The sequence below is a fragment of the Mytilus edulis genome, chromosome 9 (assembly GCF_963676685.1).
Source record: "Mytilus edulis chromosome 9, xbMytEdul2.2, whole genome shotgun sequence".
Lineage (NCBI taxonomy): Eukaryota > Metazoa > Mollusca > Bivalvia > Mytilida > Mytilidae > Mytilus > Mytilus edulis.
The window spans coordinates 77,422,439-77,445,710 of record NC_092352.1 but is presented as its reverse complement, the minus strand read 5'-3'; the positions used below and the strand labels follow the sequence as shown (position 1 = coordinate 77,445,710).

The following is a 23,272-nucleotide window of genomic DNA, read 5'->3' as shown; positions in this document are numbered from 1 at the left end:
AGGTTTAGTCGATATATTGATGTCAGTAACACGTATCAGAATTTATGAACGGGTTCGAATCCCAGGGAAAGCATATAGAAATCACAAAAATGGAAGGTAAGTTTTTAAAACAATTCCATTAGTGAACAGAAATCAGTTAATTAGTCAATTCAAACTTAATGAAATTAGGCACACAAAGGAAACAAAAGAATCTAATATGTTGAGCCCATTTCAGCGACAGATTTAGGAAGCGTTGATTCTAGAAAAAGAATCCACGGTTAATGAATAGGCTGACGTCACCACAATGGTTTAATTTAAGTTATATAAAATGGATAAATTTGTTCGGCTAAAAATGTCAAACGCTATCAGTATTAATTACCCGATAAAGATAGGGTATATCAGGGTAGGACTGATGGCTGACTGAATAGTAGAATGGGGCTGAATATTGAAATACTACTTTTTGATAAATATTACTTTCAACACTTATGATTGGGCTAGTGATCAGTTTAAATCAATAGATGAGGTATAAGAAGAAGGAAAGAGGCCTTTATTATTTATTTAATTTGTCGCTTATCATGCCTATTTTTCAATTTTAACCAGGCAACCGCATTCATATACGAAACCCTCCTGTCCACCATCAAACCAATTAATAAATATCAATTGTTTTCTATTATATAAAAGTTTAAATTGATGCTAATTTTTAAAGCAAGTGTTTCATGCATGTTCAGGAAAACACGAGATTAAAAGTCGGGTATAAAATATAAAAACGAAGAGATGTGATATGCATGATTGCTACATCATACATGTAATGAGGCAACTATCAAAATAACAAAGTGAATGTAAAGAGTTATAAACAACCTTACGGCCTTCAATAATGACAAAATAATTCAAAGCCGTTTATAAAACATGAAAAGTATGAAACTATTCAAACGAAAAAAACTAACGGCCTTATTTTACAAAACAAAACGATTTACAAAATATCAAATATAAGTTGAGACATGAATAACGACAACCATGGAACTACAGGCTCCTTAATTGGGACAGGTTCATAAAGAATGTAGCAGGGATTGATATAAATACGAACATGCGGTATGATTGCCAATGTGACAACTCTTCGCAAGAGACCAAATAACACAGAAATTAACAGCCTTTATGATAGGTTAACATACGGTCTTCAACAATAAGCAAAGCCAATACCACATAGTCGGCTATAATAGGCCCCGAAATCACAAATGTTAAACAAATCAAACGAGAAAACTAACGGCCTTATTTAAAATATACAAAATAAAATGAACGAAAAAAAAAATGAGTAACACAGCAACAAACGACAATCACTGACTAACATACACCAGACCTTGGATAGGCACATACATACAGAATGTGGTGGGGTTAAATATGTTAGCGGGTTCCAAACTATCCCCTAACCCGGGACAGTAGTAAAATCAGTACAACAACTTGGTTGTTTGCGCTCAATGCTTCCCGAAACTGAAACAGCAGTGTATCAGTTCTGTACAATATAAGAACAACCTGCACAAAAGACTCAAAACATCCAACAAAGATTATTTGCAATTACTGGGAGTTTGTTCAAAGCTAGTTGTTACTAATAATGAAATAATTATTGTTATCCCAAACCATGCAAACTGAAGTATTAATCAGTACACCAAATGATTTATTAAAAAAAAAGTCTCAGAAACGTCTGGTATATGCTGTTTACTTACATATAGATCCTTATACAATGAACAGTTTTGAAAAGTGGTGGTCCGATGGTTTTGACCATCGAAATTTTGCATTCGAAAAAATAGTTAGGACCAGAAGATTTTCTCAAAGGATTTTGAGAACTTTCTGATACAATTTGCTTTACACAAAAGTAATTCACATGATTCAGTTCGGTTACTTAAAAAAAAAAATGGATAGACTAATATGTCCCTTTTCATCAGTCATATACATTGAAGAATTCTTTTGCAGTTTAAGATTATTCTTAAAAATCAAATAGTGGGGGATTAAGTCTGGTTTGTTTAGCAAAACTGAGTTAAAAGGAAAGAACAATTAAATAATCGTTTGTATGTAAATGTCAATTTGTGTATATTATATTTAACTTGAAATTGTAACTAATAAAATAAAGTATGTTTACGATATAAAGCATGTTGTATCAAGCGCGGAGGCGCTACATTCTAAAAATAAGCACACGGTCAACGCTTTTACAGCCCTATCAAGTTACAACTAATTAGAAATACAGATGTTTGATTTGATTTGATAATATATATAAACATTATATACCTATTGCAACTGTTTTTAGACACTGACATGACTGAGTAATAAACTTTTTTTTTGTAAATTTATAATAAAAAAGATATGCAGCATTTATTCCACAAAATTGAAGGTTTGAAAATGAGACTAAAAAAGTATAATATATAGTGTTGCGTTTTTGACCACCGTCCGTATAATTATATCCTTAGGCTGATTTATCATTTAAACACGTAAAATAGAAGTGTCCGTGACCGATTCAAATTTTACCGCAGTTCATTAATTAGAACAATGGAAAGGTGGGCAGGTCGAGTTGCTCTTGTAACCGGTGCCTCTGTTGGCATTGGTGCCGCTATTGTGCGACAGCTTGTACAAAATGGCATGAAGGTTGTAGGCTGTTCAAGAAATATCGATAAAATTGAGGTATCGTATGAACATCTTTTATTTACACACATAATGTAAAATATTGCACCTGTACACGAATTGTGTTACAGTAAGCTTATATATGTGGGTGTATTATCATACATGTAGATCTCGTGCTGGAAACTCCTACAAATAATCAATTATTTCGATAATGTATAGGCACGCACCAATGCTTTAAAAGCTACATGTGTACATGTATGTGATATTTATACATCTATAGTCCTGATAGTATACAGATGTAAGAAGATCTGGTATTATAATTACTGCTACTGTCCGCAAGTCATCATTTGTAAAAGTATGTATAGTCGTGTGAGTGAGGTGATTAAGATACATACCATTATAATGTTTGCCATTTTATCCCACTTTGATATATTAATAATATTATTATCTTATAGCCATCATTATGGTAAAAGAAAGTTTATGTAATTTGTAACCATGGAAACATCATGATAGACGGGTTTTAAAAATTACTGCAATTGTGTTAAATTTGATATTGACGACAGAGAACATATATATATGTAGGATACATTAAACTTCAATTGACATAGCTACAGAAATACAATAACTGAGAAAAGAAGGATAGTTGTCTATTCAGAACAACGTTATATTGTATAAGAAAAAAAAATCTTAAAAAAGGTGTCTATTTAAAGAAACAAATTGCTTTATACCAGTAACTATAAAAATATCTGTTATTTTAGGACGGACTAGTTTTTGTAGGATAACAAACATAGCTTGACCAAGTTACGCGATAACTAAATAAATTATCTCTTTAAACCCTACGTGACCTATATAAACGGGATGAAGTGCAAATAATTTTTATTTTTTTCTAATTTTTAAATCTTCAACAGTTACTGTTCTTTACATGTAAATTGTTTGCATCAATAATATAAAAAGGGATACCAGAATATGATTCTCAAACAGACACACCACTGCTCGTAAAATATGAGTTTTACCTCATAAATGTAGTAGTTTATTTAGCATACTTTTGTAGATCGTACTAAGTAAGGTCAGGCTTCGTCAATTTTATTTGTGATACTAGGCTCGTGTCTGTAGGTCAATTATGTACATACAATATTGCCTTATGGAGTTTTCCAATCGGCTGTCAAACCTACAATTAACAAATGATTACATATAAATGGCTGTGCTGGGTGTATAAATACATAGCCACGACCAGTCCCAATGTATTCGTATAAAATCTCGCAACAAATCTCTGAGGGGTCCGAAATGACCCTTTTGCGGGCCATTATTTCTGTACCTATCGAAAACACAGTTTTTTCTTTTTTCTTTCTTTTTATTGTTGATACATGTATGTACACGTCACAGAGTCTCCACCTCTTTTTCTCTGTCAATGGATAAATGAAAAATACAAAGCGCCATCATTAAAGAACATGAAATAAATATCGAAATAAAAATAAGATAAATGAATAATCAATGACATGATTGTGCCCTCATGGTATATACTCTATCCTTATAACGAAACCGCAAGTACAAACAACATTTTACAATAATTATATAAAACAGACAACTACTGAAAGCAAGCTCTGAAACCCCCAATCGGCCATAATTTGACAGTACAGGAATGATCGAATTTTTATAGCATATAATTTTAGAAGGAGATGTTTAATGATTGCCAATGAAACACCAGGGTTTAAATGAACTGGATATTAGCAATAATAGGCAACCGCACGACCTTCAACAAATGAGAAAAACCCATACTGTATAGGCGGCTAGAAAAGGCCCTGTGATGAAAAATGTTGAACAGTGCAATAACTAACATATATATATATATATATATAACGGCAGTGCAATATACATGCTATAACAGAAGGAGTGAGTCATTTAACTATAAATAACATGTTTGTTTTCTATTCAGGCTCTTAAAACGGAATTATCATCTGCCAAAGGCCAGGTAATACCTGTGAGATGTGACCTTAAAAATGAACAAGACATTATGGATATGTTCACCATGATCAAACGTGATCTAGGTGGCGTAGATGTTTGTGTTAACAATGCTGGATTAGCACATGCAGCTCCGTTACTGAGTGGGGAAACAAAAGATTGGAGAGAAATGGTTGATGTAAGTTCTCAAATAAACTAGTTTGAAATCGTTTAATGTGGGATAAAATAAATAATGGCATTATTGAAGATCTTTCTTATTCGAGTTTTGTCTCTCACTAATATATAAATTTTCTAATACTACTGTTGTTAAAAGAAGTTCCAGAGCTTATACTACAATAATATTAGGTTCACTGTCAAAAATAATGAAAGATTGTCATTGTCATTTTCAATTGTAGATATGTCTATACAACGGTAATCGAAAATACTAAAAGATCTTAGTGTTAGCTGTATCTTGCATAATAAATAATCCGTGTTTTAAAAAACTATGAATTCAATTGGCAATCCTTTTCTACTTTTATTCTTTTTGTATGTTTTTAGAAGTTAAAAATTAAATAACGAAAGTTCTGGCATTTAAGGCAAAATAAAAAGCTAAAACGAATGGAAAACAACTGTCATATCCGTGTCTTTGTACAGGCATTTTCTCCTGTTAAACATTGTGGATTAAACCTCTAACTTGTATAACAGTCATTATAACATATAAAATAGAATGAAATTCAAAACAGTGTGGCTGTGGCCATTGATTGACACATTAAATTCATCCATTGACTGGGACAATTTACGTGAACGTTTGTCTGTAACGACCACTGTTCACGACGTACCTACGATAGACATTTAAACTGTGGGGTCACCAAAGGTTTCTTAACGCCTTTAATTATAAAATAATTCAAAAAATTAATCAGGAATAACCTTTATGTTTTGATTTATATAATTGATATAAATCAAAACATCGTGTTATTTCTGATTAGTTTTTCGAATTACTTTATTAAGGTGTTGAGAACCTTTGGTGACCCCATAGTTTAGGTGTCTTTAAAAAGTACATAGTGAGCAGTAGTTGTTACATACAAACGTTCACTAAATTGTCCCAGTCAATGGATGAATTTAATATGTCAATCAATGGCCACAGCCACACTGTTTTGAATTTCATTCTACTTTCTTTTGGGATTCTTCTTTGATTCCTTTGTAACAATAAGTTTTATTGGTCGGTCAAGTTAATGCATGGCTATTATTTACATGTATTTTGAATTTATTGAACGAGAAAATAAATTTTTGACTCTTCATATGGAATAATCCGCGAAGCGAATGATGTAAAACGTGAAGAGTCAAAAATAATTTTATGGTTCAATAAATTCAAAATAAATTATTGACATTCATTATAAATTAATTTCTATCAAAAATAAGGCTCAAAAAACTTTTTATATTATTTATATTAACAATAACAACGGACACACATGTTGGCGTATGCAAAATAAAAAAAGTAGTTCCGGTAAAAGCGGGCGTGTCGCCATAAAAATTGACAACATTGAAAATAAAAGTAATACTTTTAACCAATCAGAAGACAGTAAATACACCAAATTTATTTATTATTACTTGATGTATAAAATCAAAGGAGTTCTTGCAATCATGAATGAAGCGTTGTTTGTCTACCAGAACAATGTAACGCTCCTCATTCAACGGGCACGTATTTATAACAGTTGTGATGAATGAAGGTACACTTTACATCGTAATATATTATGATACTGTCAATATGATATTTTACACTCTCAAATTATTTTTTACCAATTATCGAAATGACATTTATAACAGAATATTCTTAATTGAGATTTTATAAAATTTCAGGTAAATATCATAGGATTGACAATTTGTACAAGAGAAGCTGTCAAACAAATGAGGGAAAAAGGTGCAAATGATGGACATGTATTTCTGCTGAACAGGTTGGTCATAAAATATGTATATCTCACTATTTCGTTAGAAACATTCACACAGCAGCAATTTTAATACATGAACCTATAATAGCTAAATTGAAACGATCGTATTGTTGATAAATATTTATCAGAAATAATTATAATGTTATCTTTGAAACATCCGAAAAATAAAAGTAAAAATAATATGTTAGTAGATTCTCTTTCATATCTCTCGATCTTTCTCTTGAACACCGTTGTCAGACGTATTGGATTTTGCTAAAGTTTCAAAACGAAGTGTTATATGCATATGTCGCTATTACGTTCAGTGGCGGATCCAAGATTGTGGGGAGGGCGTTTTGAGAGTTGGAACCCCTGTTTTGACGATCAATGATTTTGAATGGAGGCATATAGTCGGAAACTTAAGCCCCCTTTTAATAATTAGATATAGGAAGATGTGGTATGAGTGCCAATGAGACAACTCTCCATCCAAATAACAATTTATAAAAGTAAACCATTATAGGTCAAGGTATGGCCTTCAACACGGAGCCTTGGCTCACACCGAACAGCAAGCTATAAAGGGCCTCAAATATTAGTAATGTAAAACCATTCAAATGGAAAAACCAACGGTCTAATCTATTTAAAAGTAATGTCTGGATCCGCACCTGACGTTGCAGTAAGCAGATACATTTTCTATAGAAAAGTGAATTATACTAATTAGAAAATGTACTATTCTCTTTTTTTAGTATTTCTGGTCATCGAGTTATCCCTTCCGCTAATGGACATTTTTATTCAGCTACCAAACATGCTGTGACTGCTCTCGGAGAAGGTATCAGACACGAACTTCGAGAAATGAAATCACAAATAAGAATCACGGTAATTAAAATAAATAAATGGTTTCTCTTACATAAATACATAAATGTTAAAATAAGAAGATGTGGTATGATTGCCAGTCTGGCATTTGGATTTGGGTATTTTATTCGTTTTTAATTTTAAGTATATAATATAATTATATAGTATTGTGCTACTGATTTCAGTATACTTGTAGGTACTTTTAACTTACTCTTCTTGTTTATATATATAAAAAAAATGTTTTAAGTTATGTTTGTCAATATGTTGTTGGTATTTTTTTCTACCTTTTTTCGAATGCAATATTAGTAATATAAGATCATGGTTTCATAAAAGTCGAGATTAGAAATGTTGTCATAGATTATAACTGCAACTATGAACACTTCAAAACACATACAATCAATTCCAGGCTGTGTACTTATTCTGGTAAATTGGGTAACTCCATTATAATCATTCAAGTATATACCTTGTCTACCCTTCGCTACAAGGACAGTCAGAAACATATTAAAGACTGGAAGTAGACGGGTCTTATTAAACACGTGCTCTGCACTATTCAACCTTTACTAAATTGGTTACATACACTGTTATACCAAGAAACATCTCACTTCCGGTTGTATTGTTTCTTTATGATGGGTATCCTGAAAGACGGGATATTTTGGCCCCTATACAGGTCAATAAGTCTTTATTCTTATTTTGTAAACTGCTAGACAGTTTGAAAGTCATGCAATCTGCTACAAGGGTGACCATGGTTCTGAACCTTGTGCTCTTCAACTTCCAAATCATGAACTTGGTATTTGTAATGAGATTGTACACACTCTTTTTTTCTTGTCCGAAACTCAGTGTATTCTTAGATATGAATTATCAAGTCTTGACACTGGAGTTGTGCATCCATGTGTATGATGTTTAAATAAATGGATGATTTAGGTACTATTTACTGAACTGGCATCAAAAGAAAATTTAACAATATGAATAATGATAACGTAAGGTTGTCCCTTTGCATTTTGCTTGTGCTTAAATTTAAATATTATTTATTACAGTCGATCAGTCCTGGTCTAGTTGAAACAGAGTTTGCACAAAGGATGCAGAAAAGTGAGGAAAAAGCTAAGGCGTTATATTCAAGTATAAAGGTATGATTATAACGTTATAAAGTATAACACTTAAAAGGATACGTGTTTCATACAATATGGATACATTTTGTGTTATTGCAAACCATACTACATCCCCCTCCCATTTTCATCTTTCGGCTACCTAAAGTACATAGGCTCTGTCATAATGACCGTATTTTGACCGACAATTAATAACTTTTGATACATTGTGACTTCGATGGAGAAATGTCTCATTGGCATAAAAGTTCAACATCTTCTTATTTTTATTAAACAAAGTTATTGTTTCATGTTTTCGAAACTTGGTCCATTGACTTTCGGATTGTCAATCTGTTGCATAGTGGAAACGCTTTCATCCTTCATCGGATACTGTGATCTGACACCATGGAATTAATTATTGCAACAACAGAAGACGTGCTTTACCGGAACAAACCTGAAATGACCGTAAATTCCTACTTGATTTATTTATGGAATCCTGTTAAAGAATAATCCATTTTATGACAGTAAACACAGTCATCAGTACTTATATCCTGTCTTTTTTATACATTGTTTGTCAGGTATATTATGTAAACTGTCAAATACCTTCATCATGTTCATTTACATGAAATACATTCTATTATTTAGACCATGAATTTCAGAGTATTTTATTTATTTACTGGCCATTAATCAACGAAAAACTAATTAAAAATATTTAAAAAAACCTAGTTTCATTTCACATCTAAAAATCTTTGCTTTTTCAATTTTACTGTTGTTTCAAAGATTTTTATTAAATACTTGTAACTGACTGAAATTAAATTTTGATGTTTTAACAGGAAAAAAGGTTTGAATTACAAGTACATATACTCATTATATATGCATACATAGTATATGTATACTTGGACCTCATACTCTTTTCAGTGTCTCCAAGCCGATGATATAGCAGATGCTTTAGTATATGCCCTAAGTGCTCCAGCACATGCTCAGGTTAGTAGACTATGCCTTAAGTGCTCCATCACATGCTCAGCTTTAGTGGTCTATGTCTGAAATGCTCCATCACATGCCCAGGATGGTAGTCTATGCCTTAAGTACTCCAGTACATGCTCAGCGTTAGTAGTCTATGCCTGAAGTGCTCCATCACATGCCCAGGTTAGTAGTCTATGTCTGAAATGCTCCATCACATGCCCAGGTTGGTAGTCTATGACTTAAGTGCTCCAGCAAATGCCCAGGTTGGAAGTCTATGCCTTAAGTGCTCCAGCAAATGCCAAGGTTAGTAGTCTATGTCTAAAGTGATTAATCACATGCCCAGGTTGTTAGTCTATGCCTTAAGTGCTCCAGCAAATGCCAAGGATGGTAGTATATGGCTTAAGTGCTCCAGCAAATTCCCAGGTTGGTAGTCTATGTCTTAAGTGCTCCATCACATGCCCAGGATGGTAGTCTATGCCTTAAGTACTCCAGCAAATGCCCAGGTTAGTAGTATATGCCTTAAGTGCTCAATCACATGCTTAGGTTAGTAGTCTATGCCTTAAGTGCTCCAACACGAACTCAGGTTAGTAGTCTTTGTCTTAAATGCTCCATCAAATGTTCAGCTTAGAAGTCTATGCCTTAAGTGCTCCAGCACATGCTCATTTTAGTAGTATATGCCTAAAATGCTCATCACATGCCCAGGCTAGTAGAATATGCCTTAAGTGCTCCATGACATCTTCAGATTATTAGACTATGCGATAAGTGCTCATCACTTGCTCAGGCTAGTTGTCTATGTCATAAGTGCTATATGACATGCTCAGCTTATAGTATACGCCTTAAGTGCTCCATCACATACTCAGGTTAGTAGTCTATGTCTTAAGTGCTCCATGACTTCCTCAGATTATTAGTCTATGCCTTAAGTGCTCCATCACATGCTCAGGTTAGTAGTCTTTGCCTTTAGTGCTCCAGCACATGCTCAGCTTAGTAGTCGATGCCTCAAGTGCTCTATCTCATGCTCAGGTTAGTAGAATAATTATGCCTGAAGTGCTCCAGCACAGGCTCAAGTTAGTAGTATATGTCTGAAGTGCTCCATAACTTCCTCAGATTATAAGTCTATGTATTTAGTGCTCATCACATGCTCAGGCTAGTTGTCTATGTCTTAGACATGCTCATGTTAGTAGTCTATGCTTTAAATGCTCCAGCACATGAAGGTTTCTATATATCCATTAAACCAGGTTCAACCCATCATTTTTTCTTAAAATTTCCTGTAAGTCAGAAATATGACAGTTGTTATGATATCGAAAAGTTCCTCTCTATGTCAGATGTCTTTTTTCTTCACTTCAGAGTTCCTGTTGTTCGTTAGTTTTCCTCTTATAGTTATGTGTTTTTATCGGGTTTTTTAATTTTGTAAACTGGATTTGTTTACTCGCGATTGATTTATGACCTTAGAACACTGAACAATATAATTGTATTATCTGGGCAAATCTAGTTAACTGATGTTTAAATATCATAAACTAATTCGGAAGATGCAAATGAGTACAAAGGAAAAAGGATGGAATCACATGAAATCAAAATTAAGTGAGACCAGGTGTGACATCAGCGTAAGCGTCTCATGCGCTTCAAGAATTATCAAATGGGGGATAGCGGTGGCGTGCGATCTATGACAAAGTGTTTTGTAAATTTAGACACCTGGGTTAAAGATCAACCAATTTGTGATGGCAGCCAAATAACGCGCGGATTTCAGTCGCTCGTTAAAAGAAAATGTTTTTGGATTTGCCTCAAAGTTCGGAGCTTTCGTTTGATATTCGATTTTGCAATTATTTTTCAGAGTTAAATTCTCATCTTAACATGAATAGTTGTTGTTATTTCAGAGTTAGTACTCCGTTTATATCCATAGTCTATATAAGATTTTTTATGTTTTCTTTTAATGCTTTTGTAATATCTTTCCTTTCATAATAACATTTTATAATTATTAACTTTTGCGTTTATAACAATGACAACAACGTGTTTATGGATATAACATTTTTATGGGTATGTTTTTTTTAATAACGCTCGCTCAAATGAATCAACAACAAATGGAAGCTTTTAACGACCTTGACTGGCTATACAACCCTAGCACGGTCGGTATGAATGATAAATTTTACAAAGCTGTTTAGTAATAAGCAACCTGAGCTAGTAAATTATAACGATTCGTTACTTTTTTTCAAGTTCATTGTTTATACTGGCGATAAAACTAATATTCATTATCTAATACACAAATGAATAAACTCTGTCAATGATTCCAGTCTCGCATCTTTTTGAGATCTTGATATCCCCTTGTTTTAGTTTGTGATATTGATGTGTATTCTCCGTAACTATTCATTATATTTGAGTGTTTGTAAACTAATGTTTCATTGAATATAGAAGTACCACTGAGCAGTTTGATACACATTAGTGTTTAAATTTACTATTTGTTTAAGTTTACCTGTTTGATGTTGATGTTGAATGAGGTAAAACACGAGGCACAATCAAAACTTAAAATCACGATACATTTGTTAATTTGTATATAATGTTATATTTTCTTGATTTTTTACAGATACACGACATTTTGTTACGTCCAACAGACCAAGTGAGCTAATCTGTGTCTACAACTTTTAAATTTATAATAATACAATTTCCACATTTATTGTTATTTTCATTATTTTACATGTGGAGCAGGATCTGCTTACCCTTCCGGAGCACCTGATATCACCCCTAGTTTTTGGTGGGGTTCGTGTTGTTTATTCTTTATTTTTCTATGTTGTGTCATGTGTACTATTGTTTGTCTGTTTGTCTTTTTCATTTTTAGCCATGGCGTTTTCAGTTTATTTTCGATTTATGAGTTTGACTGTCCCTTTGGTATCTCTCGTTTCTCTTTTCTTGCTATTGCTTTTTTATTTTATTTATATGCTAACATTTAAACAGCTTAGTACAATGAACAGAATTAATAACGAATAAACATTTATATTTAATATCAAAGCAGTTATTTTTACATTTTTAAAGAAACAGAATATTAGGGCGTTGCTAATATATTAACTATTAACAAGCACATTTCATAAATTAACTGTTCTTTATTAATTAAGGTCTTCCTCTCATTGAGGAAAAACCTTATTGTTTTTCTAATGTTTTTTCCTACGTGAGGAAAGACCTTTTTATTTTTATAATGTTTCCTTTTCTTCTTTTTTCTTTTTTATTTACTTCCAGCATTTTTTTGGCTTGCCCGCCTACCGCTTCTTTTGAAGTTATCAATGCCAAATTTGAACCATCGATAGACCTCATCATGAACTGTTACCTGATGAACGTTTGTAGGATTTCATAATCCCCTTTAGAAGTTATCTTCCTTTTATTGATTTTTTTCAACACGGCTCCCTCGTTTTTTAAGATATCATGTCCTTTTTTTGGACAAACGGTAAATATTATCATGATGTATTACCATATAAGGCTGAATAGGATTTCATCGTCCCCTAAGAGAGTTATATCCCCTTGAAACATTTTTTTTTCCTTCGCAGTTTTCTCAAAAAGTATACTAGATAGAATCGATTTGACAACAGCAACATGTACAGGAACAGATGGCAATGTTAATGAACATATACAATCATTTTGTTTTTATCCTTATAAGGAGTTAAACAGAAAAAAATATACACAATTTTAGAAAAATTGTATTTCGAGAACCGGAAGTCATAGAGACTTGGGACCTTCAACAATAATCTTTAATTCGTGTGACATTTAATATGCACCAATGTCAAAAGTTACCGAGTGCAAAAAAAAAAATAACGCTGCAATTTCAAGCTTACATATTAGGAAAACGACAAGACTTCGCTGCATACATACAGCATATAAAATGTTCCTCTCGACGAGCTCTACATTTTATATAATAAGCACAAAAATGTCCGACCGTCTGTTCAAAAGTTACAACAGGATGATTCTTAAAAGTATAGAATTTTGTGTATATCTTTTTAAAGGTAACAGATATCAACCTACTATAAATTGCAGAGATAATCAGTAATTCAAGACCTTCAATTGGAGGTCAATGTCAGGTCATGATGAAATTTCACCTTGACCTTCACAGTATACTATGACCTTGACCTTGTGATATATAAAAAGGTTAAGTGGTCCCGAGTTGAATGGTGATAGTGCCACGTCTCTACGACTTCCGGTTCTCAAGTTTGGTATAGCATCATATATTTGATGATTTATTGTGACCTTGGTGAACTTTGAAATTGTCCCAATTCTTTTTCTATAATATTGTCCTTCAACTGTAGATCATTTATCATTTAATAGATGTGAGATATCTATTGTCGTTTTAGAGATAATGCAGTTTAAAATTTTGCGAGTGGCGGCATGTATTTCTGAATCAACAACAGCTTATCACTTAAAATGTTTAAGAAATTGAAGAAGTTAACATAGTAATATGTTTGACCAAATACCAAAATCATTCCATGAAAAAAAACCACCAAAATATCAATTTGAAATTTTCATTTTTTGCATTGACGTTGTAAAACTTCTATTTATATAGTTGATATTGCATCATTTTTGGCACTTTGTTAAATGGGGTCATCTGATATATGAAATTGAAGGTCTTAAACTTTGTACTAGTTTGGGTTTATAAATATTTTTGATTTGAGCGTCACTGATGAGTCTTATGTAGACGAAACGCGCGTCTGGCGTACTAAATTTTAATCCTGGTACCTTTGATAACTAATTAGTAAACTCTGCTCAAAATGAAAATTTTCAACCTACTTTTCATCCCAGGGGGAAGGGTGGGGTCATTTAGTGCAAAACTTCAAATTTCTCCGATGGTAATGTTGTCGCATACCAAATGAAGGAACATAAAGCGTACATTTCAAATTTCAAATTGACGTCCTCCAAACATTGGTTGGATGGGGTCATTGAGTGCAAAAAACAAATCTTCTTTTACGATAGGGTTGTTGTATATCAAATGAAAGGTCAAGATGTGTATATTTGAATTTTCAAATTCCCGACCTCTAAAAATGAGTTTGATAGGGTTGTTTTTTAAAGTACAAAAATAAAACTTTCTAGAACATGGCGTTGTCGCATATCAAATGAAATCTCATCTACTCTATGTTACATATAGCATACTTCCGATCTAAAAAAATGTAGGCGGATGAGGTCATTAAGTGTAAAAATCGAAAAGTTTCAAAAGGTATGCTTGTCGTATATCAAACGAAAGGTCGTACAAAGTACATAACGAAAACATCACTTTATATAAGAAAAATACGGAACTCCAAGTAAAATTCAAATCGTAAAGCCACTTATCAAATGACAAAATCAAAAGCACAAATACAAATACATCAAAAATATTAAAAACACCTGTCATATTCCTGAAATGGTAAAGACATTTTTCTTATGTAGAAAATGGTGGTTTAAACCTGGTTTTATAGCTACCTAAATATCTCACGTGTATGGCAGTCACATACAACTATGTAAATATAAAAACAAGCCAAATATAACCGAGTAGTGGTTTCAAAGAAAATATTTTTTGTGGATTTTGTACAAAATTGATTTGATTAACCTGTATATGTGTTTTCATTAGACAACAATAACCTTAGCAACATAGTTCGGTCATTGTGGCCACAGATGTCTAGATCATGACGATGTGAAGGGAGATTTTAGCTGGTGATCTAGATATTGGATTAATGTATTTTTTTTTAGATATATTTGATTTGATAAATTTCTTGTTTACGCATAGATATAGACAATAACTGTTTAGTGTCTTTAAATATCAGCTGTATTTGTACGAGGCTAGGAAACAAGGTGTATGCGAGCTTTTAGCGAGCTACTACACCTGTTTCGAGCCGAGTACAAATACAGCTGATATTTAAAGACACTAAACAGTTATTGTCTTTATCCTGCACTTCATTCTGTATATTGTTTGTGTTTTGAAAGTCACAAAATTCAGCATTTATTTTCGATTTGTAATCCCTTGAGGCCCGCGAGGTAATATCAAAATCACACAATACTCGATAGACGGGTTCGCCAAAAAAGAATCTCGAATGGTCAACAATAATACATCGCTCAATAATACTTAGCCGTATTTGACACAACCTTTTTCAACTTCAGTGCTGTACAACTTTGTACTTTTTTTTTCGCTTTCGATCTTTTATATCTGGGCGTCACTGGTGAGTCTTGTGTGGACGAGGCGCGTTTTTGGCGTATTAAATTTTAAACCTGATGCTTTTTGTTATTCATTAATCATGTGTTTCTTTGTCTAATACGTTTTCCTATTTTTTTGTATTGTAGTCCTGTAATATTATGTTGTCATTTCTATGTTATATTTAACATTGCCATTAAAGTGCGAGGTTTGGCATGCCACAAAACCAGGTTCAACCCACCATTTTTTCCTTTAAAAATGTCCTGTACCAAGTCAGGAATATGGCCATTGTTATATAATTATAGTTCGTTTCTATGTGTGTTACAGTTTAACGTTGCGTCGTTTGTTTTCTCTTATTTTTGAGTGTAAATTGACATTGCGATAAGACGTGTCACGGTACTTGTCTATCCCAAATTCATGTATTTGGTTTTCATGTTATATTTGTTATTTTTGTGGGATTTTGTCTGATGCATGGTCCGTTTCTGTGTGTGTTAGTTACATTGTAGTGTTGTGTCGTTGTTCTCCTCTTATATTTATGCGTTTCCGTCAGTTTTAGTTTGTTACCCCGATTTTGTTTTTTGTCCATGGATTTATGAGTTTGAACAGCGGTATACTACTGTTGCCTTTATTATTCAAGGTGAATAATTATCTATTTTAACATACCAACTAATGTCAACAGTAAAAACAAATAACAAAACATTGTCAAATTTGAAACAGAAGTGTACGAGTTGTCCTACGCTTCAGACTTGACTTTCACTAAACATGCATGCTGAAATTGACATGGTTGATTTTGTAACAAATCATGCACATTCATGTTTTGAAATCGACAATTGTCATCGTCATTGGAATGCAAATTGAATACACATTCTGAAATTGACATGGTTGATTTTGTAACACAATCATACACATTTATGTTTTGAAATCGACAATTGTCATCGTCATTTGAAAGCAACTGGAATACATATTCTGAAGTCACACAGGTTTAAACAATACTCAGTCCGGCAGTGGGCGGAGCTTTAATGCGATATCTGTATAGTATACAGATACAGCATAACGGTATATGTAGGGCTGTATCTGTATAGTAGGACACCCAATTGCAGGATAAAAAACTGTAATGGTTCTATTTCAAAGATTGTTGATACAGAGGCAAATAATGATTTCTTTGATTAGTTTTGTTGACAAAGTTTAGTATTATGACATCAGCATAAACAGCATCAATTATATTCAATTGCTGGTCTTAAGTTTTTAATCATATCGTTTATTCCAACAATCCTTATTATAATGACTCCTTAGCTTACATCTTATATATCCCGTTGAACTTGTCAGATTAAGAATATACCGAAAGGTCGAATATATCGGGTTTAAAGTTAAAGTTTCGTCTGAACAAGACTCCACAGTAGCGCTCAAATGAACAGTTTAAAAGTCAAATTAGCTCAGACGTTTACCAGCGTTAGAATAGAAATGTCAAATAAGGATTACGCAGACTATACGTGTGTGTAGATACCCCTACACAAATTTCAAGAATTTAAAAGTTAATTTACCAAAAATAGACATGTCATTAATATTTCATGTCAACACAAAAGTGCTGACTACGCTATTTATACCATCAGGGACATCACGTATACTAGCAGTGGCATGATCCAGTGGTTGTTATAGTCAAACTCTTTGGGATGGCACGTATACCAGCAGTGGCACGATTCAATGGTTGTATAGTTTAACTCTTGGGGACAGAACTTGTACCAGCAGTGGCAATATCAAGTGGTTGTAAAAGTTATAACCTTAGGAACTGAACGTGTACCAACACTGGAGTAATAGAACTTGCTCTAATTTATTGAGGGTGGGGTATATTTTACACCTGAATAGATAACAATCTGATTTGCGAAATTGCTATAAGTTTGCGAAATTAGCAATCTGATTTAGACTAAAAACTATTAGTTAAAAAAAAATTAAACGACTAATTTTTTGAATTAAAATTTATTTATGAAAATATTTGACCAATCATAGTAATTTTGTATATCCTAGATCCCCCTTTTTTATTTCAAACTTAAATTTCAGTTTAAAAAACAACAGATTTCAAACAAATGTAAAATGTTTGAGAATAGTATAATTTCAAGTATACCATACAAATAAACTCATCATAGATACCAGGATTAAAAATTTATATTTACGCCAGACGCGCGCCTTGTCTCAAAAAGACACACCAGTGACGCTCGAATCAACAAATGTTTATAGGGCAAAATAGAGTACGAAGTTGAAGAGCACAGAGAACCAAAAATTCCAAAAAGGTTTGCCAAACACAGCCAAGGTAATTTTCCTATGTATTCTGCACTCGCATGTAATATATTGAAATACCTCTTTCCTCGACAGGAAACATACGTGTTAGATATTTCCTACAAGTTATGTTGTTCTATTTATTTTTTAGCCATGTCAGGTTATTTTTTAGCCATGTCGGGTTATTTTTCATTAGTTTGAATGTTCCTTTGATACATTTTGCTCTCTTTAACCAATTGATAAATATGAATAACCATACATTGTCTCGAAATATCAATGTTATTTGTACAAGGCTTTGAAACAGGTAGAAAGCGAGGCTGTGCCGAGCATTTCTTCCTTTTTCGAGCCGAGTACAAATAACAGATATATATTTCGAGACAATGTATGGTTATTCCTCAATACTGCAACTCTTATAACTGTTCAAAATGAAGTATTTAGGGTAAAAACCGTTATTCTTTAATTGTGAGCGGACAACGTAAAATTGCCGCAAACCTGTATGTTTTATTGACGTCATAAATAAAACTCTACGGAAACACATTGTCAACGTCATAAACAAGGTGATATACGGTCAGTGACTGTATATCACATATGAATATACGGTCAATGCAATTTGACTGCTCAAATAGCACAGCTGCAGTATATAACTAAATAAAGTGCAATGTCGAAGATTATAACTGACATATACTTTGGTACATCAGAAGCACGTGTCACAATAGACTCATTAGTGGTGAGTGATTCAAACAGATTGATAGCCATACCAAATACAAAGTTGAACAGAATGAATAACTAAAAATTACGAAAGGTTTTGTCGAATACTGCAACGACAATGTATACCTGAGGTAGTAGACAAACTTTGTTTTAGGTATTTCAAAATAATAATAAAGTAAATTTGCAGAAAAAGAATACATACTAAATGATAATTCATGTCGGCACAAAGTTCATCAACAGTGCTTACTGCAGAGATTACGATACCCTCGGGAAATTATAAATTTACGAATCACTTCATTTGTGTGTTTACTATTTCAGATGTTTTTTTTAAGTAGGTGATTTTTAGGCAGGTAAGCTGCCTTATGCGAGCATCCTAGATTTGTGTTCTACCCAATAAATGCTGTAATACTTCCAAGTGTTATTTTATAGCTGGATATTATGTTATTTATAACTAATTGAACAGTTTGTTTGTACTTTTAATGATGGATTACAAAAAATATGACCAGAAACCCTTAAATGATCGTCGAATCACCCAAAAATTTTGAAGTTGCACAAGGAAGTAGAGCACATTATGAATCCTTATGTAGTTTATTATCCCCTGAGCTTTTGGCTAAGATGTCAAAGAACAAATGTATGAAATAATTAAAAACCAATTGTTCAGAGAACAATTGAAGGCCTTTCCACCAGTAAATATCTATTTTGATATTAAAATATTAAAAATCAGTCTAAAATGTCAGTTCATAAAGCTTTATGGTGTATAGATATGAATTTAAAGCAAAGGTCAAAATCTAGAACGTCAAATTAACCCATGACCTTGACCTCAATTTCAAGGTCACACACTGAGGATCTCAAATCAAAAGACCCTAGGTCTCTAATATGTATGTTTAATAAGTTATATCCCTTTACACATAATTTTAGATATGATAGGGGTGAAAACTCCCATTCATTGTCTACGCATCCTTTTAGCTAAAATTATTAAGTTACGACATGTCGCAGCTAACAATTTAGTCAAAATAATTTGTCGATATCTTATATGGTTTCTGGAATTGAGTGGTAATAATCCTAATTCAAAAATTAGAATATGACCTTGACCTTTGATCTTGACCCCTAATTTTCATTTTTTGGACCAAGGACCTCAAATCAAAGGATCCTAGGTCTCTATCACTTATGTTGTTCCTGTTTAAAATACATTTCAAAATTTCAAATACAAAAGGGGAAATAACTCTCATATGCAGCGTTCATATTGCTTCGGTCGAAATTGGACAAAGCATGCGAAGGATATAACGAGCAATTTTATAAAATAAATTTGTCTTAATCTTTTACGGTTGCGAAGGAGTCGTGGACACAAGGAAAACAGTGTCTGGGGAGATAACTCCTACAAAGAAAAGTATTCGGTTACACAGGGTAAATTTCAAAAGCGCATAAACTGTTCGATATCATATACCAAATATCTAAGCGACATAATGAGAAACAAATATTTATCGCAAAAACAAAATTAGGCGGAAGAAACAAAAAAATAAGGCAGCAACCATTTGATTTTCTAGAGGGGCTATGGTTTTTTTTTCTGGACAATTTTTTCGCGACAAGTCAAAATATTTTTTTCTTTCAATTTAAGCATTACATATAGTGGCAGCTGAGGGTGAAACAAACAATTTTTTTTTCTTAGAATCAAAAACAAATTATTTTTTTCTCCAAAAACTGGAAAAAAAAACATAGCTGACTGACAAAAACAACTTTGAAAACAAAATGGATGCCGTTAGAATACAATTATTATATCGGATCCGATTCCTGAAGCGGATAAGGGTAATATCGGGTTTTGGCGATCAACTTAATAAAAATCCACACAGGTGACAAAATACATCTATGCATGGTAAATATATGGTAAATAAATATAAACACTAGAATTGAAAACCAAAAGATATATGTCATAGAAAGAAAAGCCGAAAATATTTTGTACAGAAACTAAAAATTTCTTTTTGACAAATTTTAATGTCAAAATCCAATACAATAGGACAGCTGGGAACAATTATCTAACAATATTTATGTTCTTGGTGACATTATATATGTTCTTTATCAGCTATAATGCATGTTAGATGCTTTTAAAGTGTAAACATATTTCTATAATTTCAATGGGTAATTTTTTCAGTTAAAAAAGCTGGAAGTTTCTGACTTTATTTTCAAAAATAGTGCAACTAGATTATATGATACCTGAATGTAATTAAATCATATGATATATATATAGGTGAAGTCCTTGGGCCGCTCTTCTCCCTCCTGTTTGATAACTTTGAAACGGATGAGATCCCCTACCTCAACCGTATGCATTCATGTATGGGACTATATAACTGGGTACAGATGCGCATTAGTTTTTCCATAGACCGTAATGGTAACGTTTTCTTCTATTGCTCAGTCCATATCGTTAACTTGGATATGTGTGATGGCTCGTTTCGAAGCTGAGACATTTTGACATATGTGGTTAAATTTTCGGGGTACGAAGTGAGATTACTTTTTCCGTAAATTAGCAAACCCCGAGTATCCTTTTGTGATGCGGCTCCTCATGGTAAATAATCCCATTTTTAACACAAAAAGTTCTTTGAAAATTTAATACTTTGAACACATTTAATAGCTCCATATATTTTACACATTTATTCTGTGTTCCCCTACTTTCTAAATTAAGTCAAATGGTTAAGCTCAGTCACTTGTTTATCATAGAAAAGTGTCAAATATCACTACACAGAGAATTTTTGTTTACACGTGACTTTTGAGTTCCTCATTTCAAGGCGCATTAGGGATCTTGTCCCATATTGAAATCCATACTTCTGATTTTTCCAAATATTTTTATGTGATCTTCATCGGTATAACATTCTGAATAAATCTGTGTATTTTTGTCCATTTCTGAAAAAAAATAAAGTTGTTTTAGCACTATAAGGCAATGACACTTTCGTCGCTATATTCATTTATTTTGAATACAATGAGTATGTATAAGTAATTTCTTCCAGAATACCTTCACTAGTCAAAACAAGGACAAAACTTCTGATTATAACCTCTTATTACAATACACAGACCCTGTTAAAGCATTCTACAAAATTTTCTTGTGCCTTAAAGTGCATTTTGACAGAGAAATTATGCAAAAATGAAGGTTGTATAAAAAAAACAACACCAAAATAATTATTCTTACTAGTGGAAATCTGGTATTTAATACTGTTAAAACCACTCTAAACTACTTGGAAATCATCCATATCATATAATTAGAGTACAATATAGTGCAAATTTTCAAAACTTGTCCTTTCACATAATTCTATTTGAGAAAAAAATGTTTTTTACATGTATTTCAGTGAAAACCTTTTATCAGTGAGAAATCCACAAGAGGTCTTAACGGAAACATTGTGACATCACATGTATAATGGCGTCATTAAATAACGACAGATCAAAGTAGTGCTAAATATAGTTTGCAGTGTTACATGAGAAACAGTTGCCGCAAGATTTAACTCGAAATATTGAGTCGTAACGATCTGTAACTAAGCCTTTTCATTTAATACAGAGACCATAGCAACAGTTTTCATATTAGCATATTTTTAACATACCGACTGTAATTTCAATTGCATAAATATCATAAAAAACAATTTAGAGCTTGCCTAATAAAACAAAATGCTTACCAGTTATTCAGGACTTTTTAAAACCTCTAGTTTGCCATCTCAGGTTGAAAATAATGATACGTCTGGAACTGAAATAAGACCAAAAAAATACTCAGGCTTTGTTATCATTTGATTTAAATACATAAGTATTATTGAGAGAAAAAAATCTTATTCTTGAAAGTTTAATCACAAAGAAAGACAAATGCTTCTCCCTTGTGGCTTAGCCACCTTCATTTAAACCTTTTGTATTAGAAGCAATGGGTAGTAGCTAACTAGCTAAATAATTGAATAGGTGCAGAAACATTGTTTTCAAAAAAGTTTGACCCTCCCCCTTTTTCAGTGCTGAGAAATGACAATATCTTTTGTTTTGCTCATGTGCATTAAAAATAATAATTCATGATTTTCTTAAAGCATGTAAATGTTTTTTTCTGTTTTTTATGCATATGATATCTACTGACCAGGGGTCAAATCATTGGTTAAAAGCACATGCGATGATGTATCTCACTTTACTCGTATGAAGTGTGTTATCTCCCTTGATTATCAGGTATTCCTGTAGACCAGAGTGATAATTACATAACAAAGACTATATTGTGTCATGTTTACTTACAATTTAATAATATTTAAAAGTTATTTCTTGCCTTTTCAATGTAGCAAACAAATTCCTTTCGGATCTCTCGGAAGTAAACAAAGTTATGATTGTGCCTAAAAAAAGTGTTCAGCCCCGTGCCAGTAATGTATTTTAAAAGCGAAAATTTCCTTGAGGTTTTGCTGATCTTTATCAATAATATTTATTTTAAACCATTTATGATAACTAGGTATAAATAAAAAAAAACTAACCATCATTTTCGGTGGTGTACAGGTGAAATTATCCATAAATCAACTTCTGGAATTGAGCTTCTAAATTGGGTACAGATGCGCATTAGTTTTTCCATAGGCCGTAATGGTAACATTTTCTTCTGTTGCTCAGTCCATATCGTTAACCTGGATATGTGTGATGGCTCGTTTCGAAGCTGAGACATTTTGACATATGTGGTTAAATTTTCGGGGTACGAAGTGAGATTACTTTTTCCGTAAATTAGCAAACCCCGAGTATCCTTTTGTGATGCGGCTCCTCATGGTAAATAATCCCATTTTTAACACAAAAAGTTCTTTGAAAATTTAATACTTTGAACACATTTAATAGCTCCACTACAC

General features: G+C 32.7%; 1 protein-coding gene and 1 long non-coding RNA gene across 4 annotated transcripts; one reads left to right on the top strand and one right to left on the bottom strand.

The window, feature by feature from the left end:
- Positions 1–2,487: 2,487 nt before the first annotated feature.
- On the top strand, positions 2,488–12,000 carry LOC139489101 (dehydrogenase/reductase SDR family member 11-like). The gene is made up of 7 exons (XM_071275228.1): positions 2,488–2,646; positions 4,520–4,723; positions 6,382–6,476; positions 7,190–7,319; positions 8,330–8,419; positions 9,293–9,358; positions 11,913–12,000. The coding sequence occupies exons 1-7, from the start codon at positions 2,515–2,517 to the stop codon at positions 11,952–11,954; spliced, it is 759 nt and encodes a 252-aa protein (XP_071131329.1). The 5' UTR covers positions 2,488–2,514; the 3' UTR covers positions 11,955–12,000.
- Positions 12,001–21,032: 9,032 nt separating this feature from the next.
- On the bottom strand, positions 21,033–22,957 carry LOC139489100 (uncharacterized). Of its 3 annotated transcripts, none has more exons than XR_011656143.1 (3): positions 22,916–22,957; positions 22,100–22,167; positions 21,033–21,338 (listed from the first exon to the last, which is right to left on the bottom strand). It is a non-coding gene; the product is annotated as an uncharacterized lncRNA (long non-coding RNA). The 3 variants fall into 3 exon arrangements; XR_011656142.1 differs by lacking the exon at positions 22,916–22,957 and adding an exon at positions 22,686–22,848; XR_011656144.1 differs by lacking the exon at positions 22,916–22,957 and adding an exon at positions 22,717–22,843.
- Between the last annotated feature and the right edge of the window lie 315 nt (positions 22,958–23,272).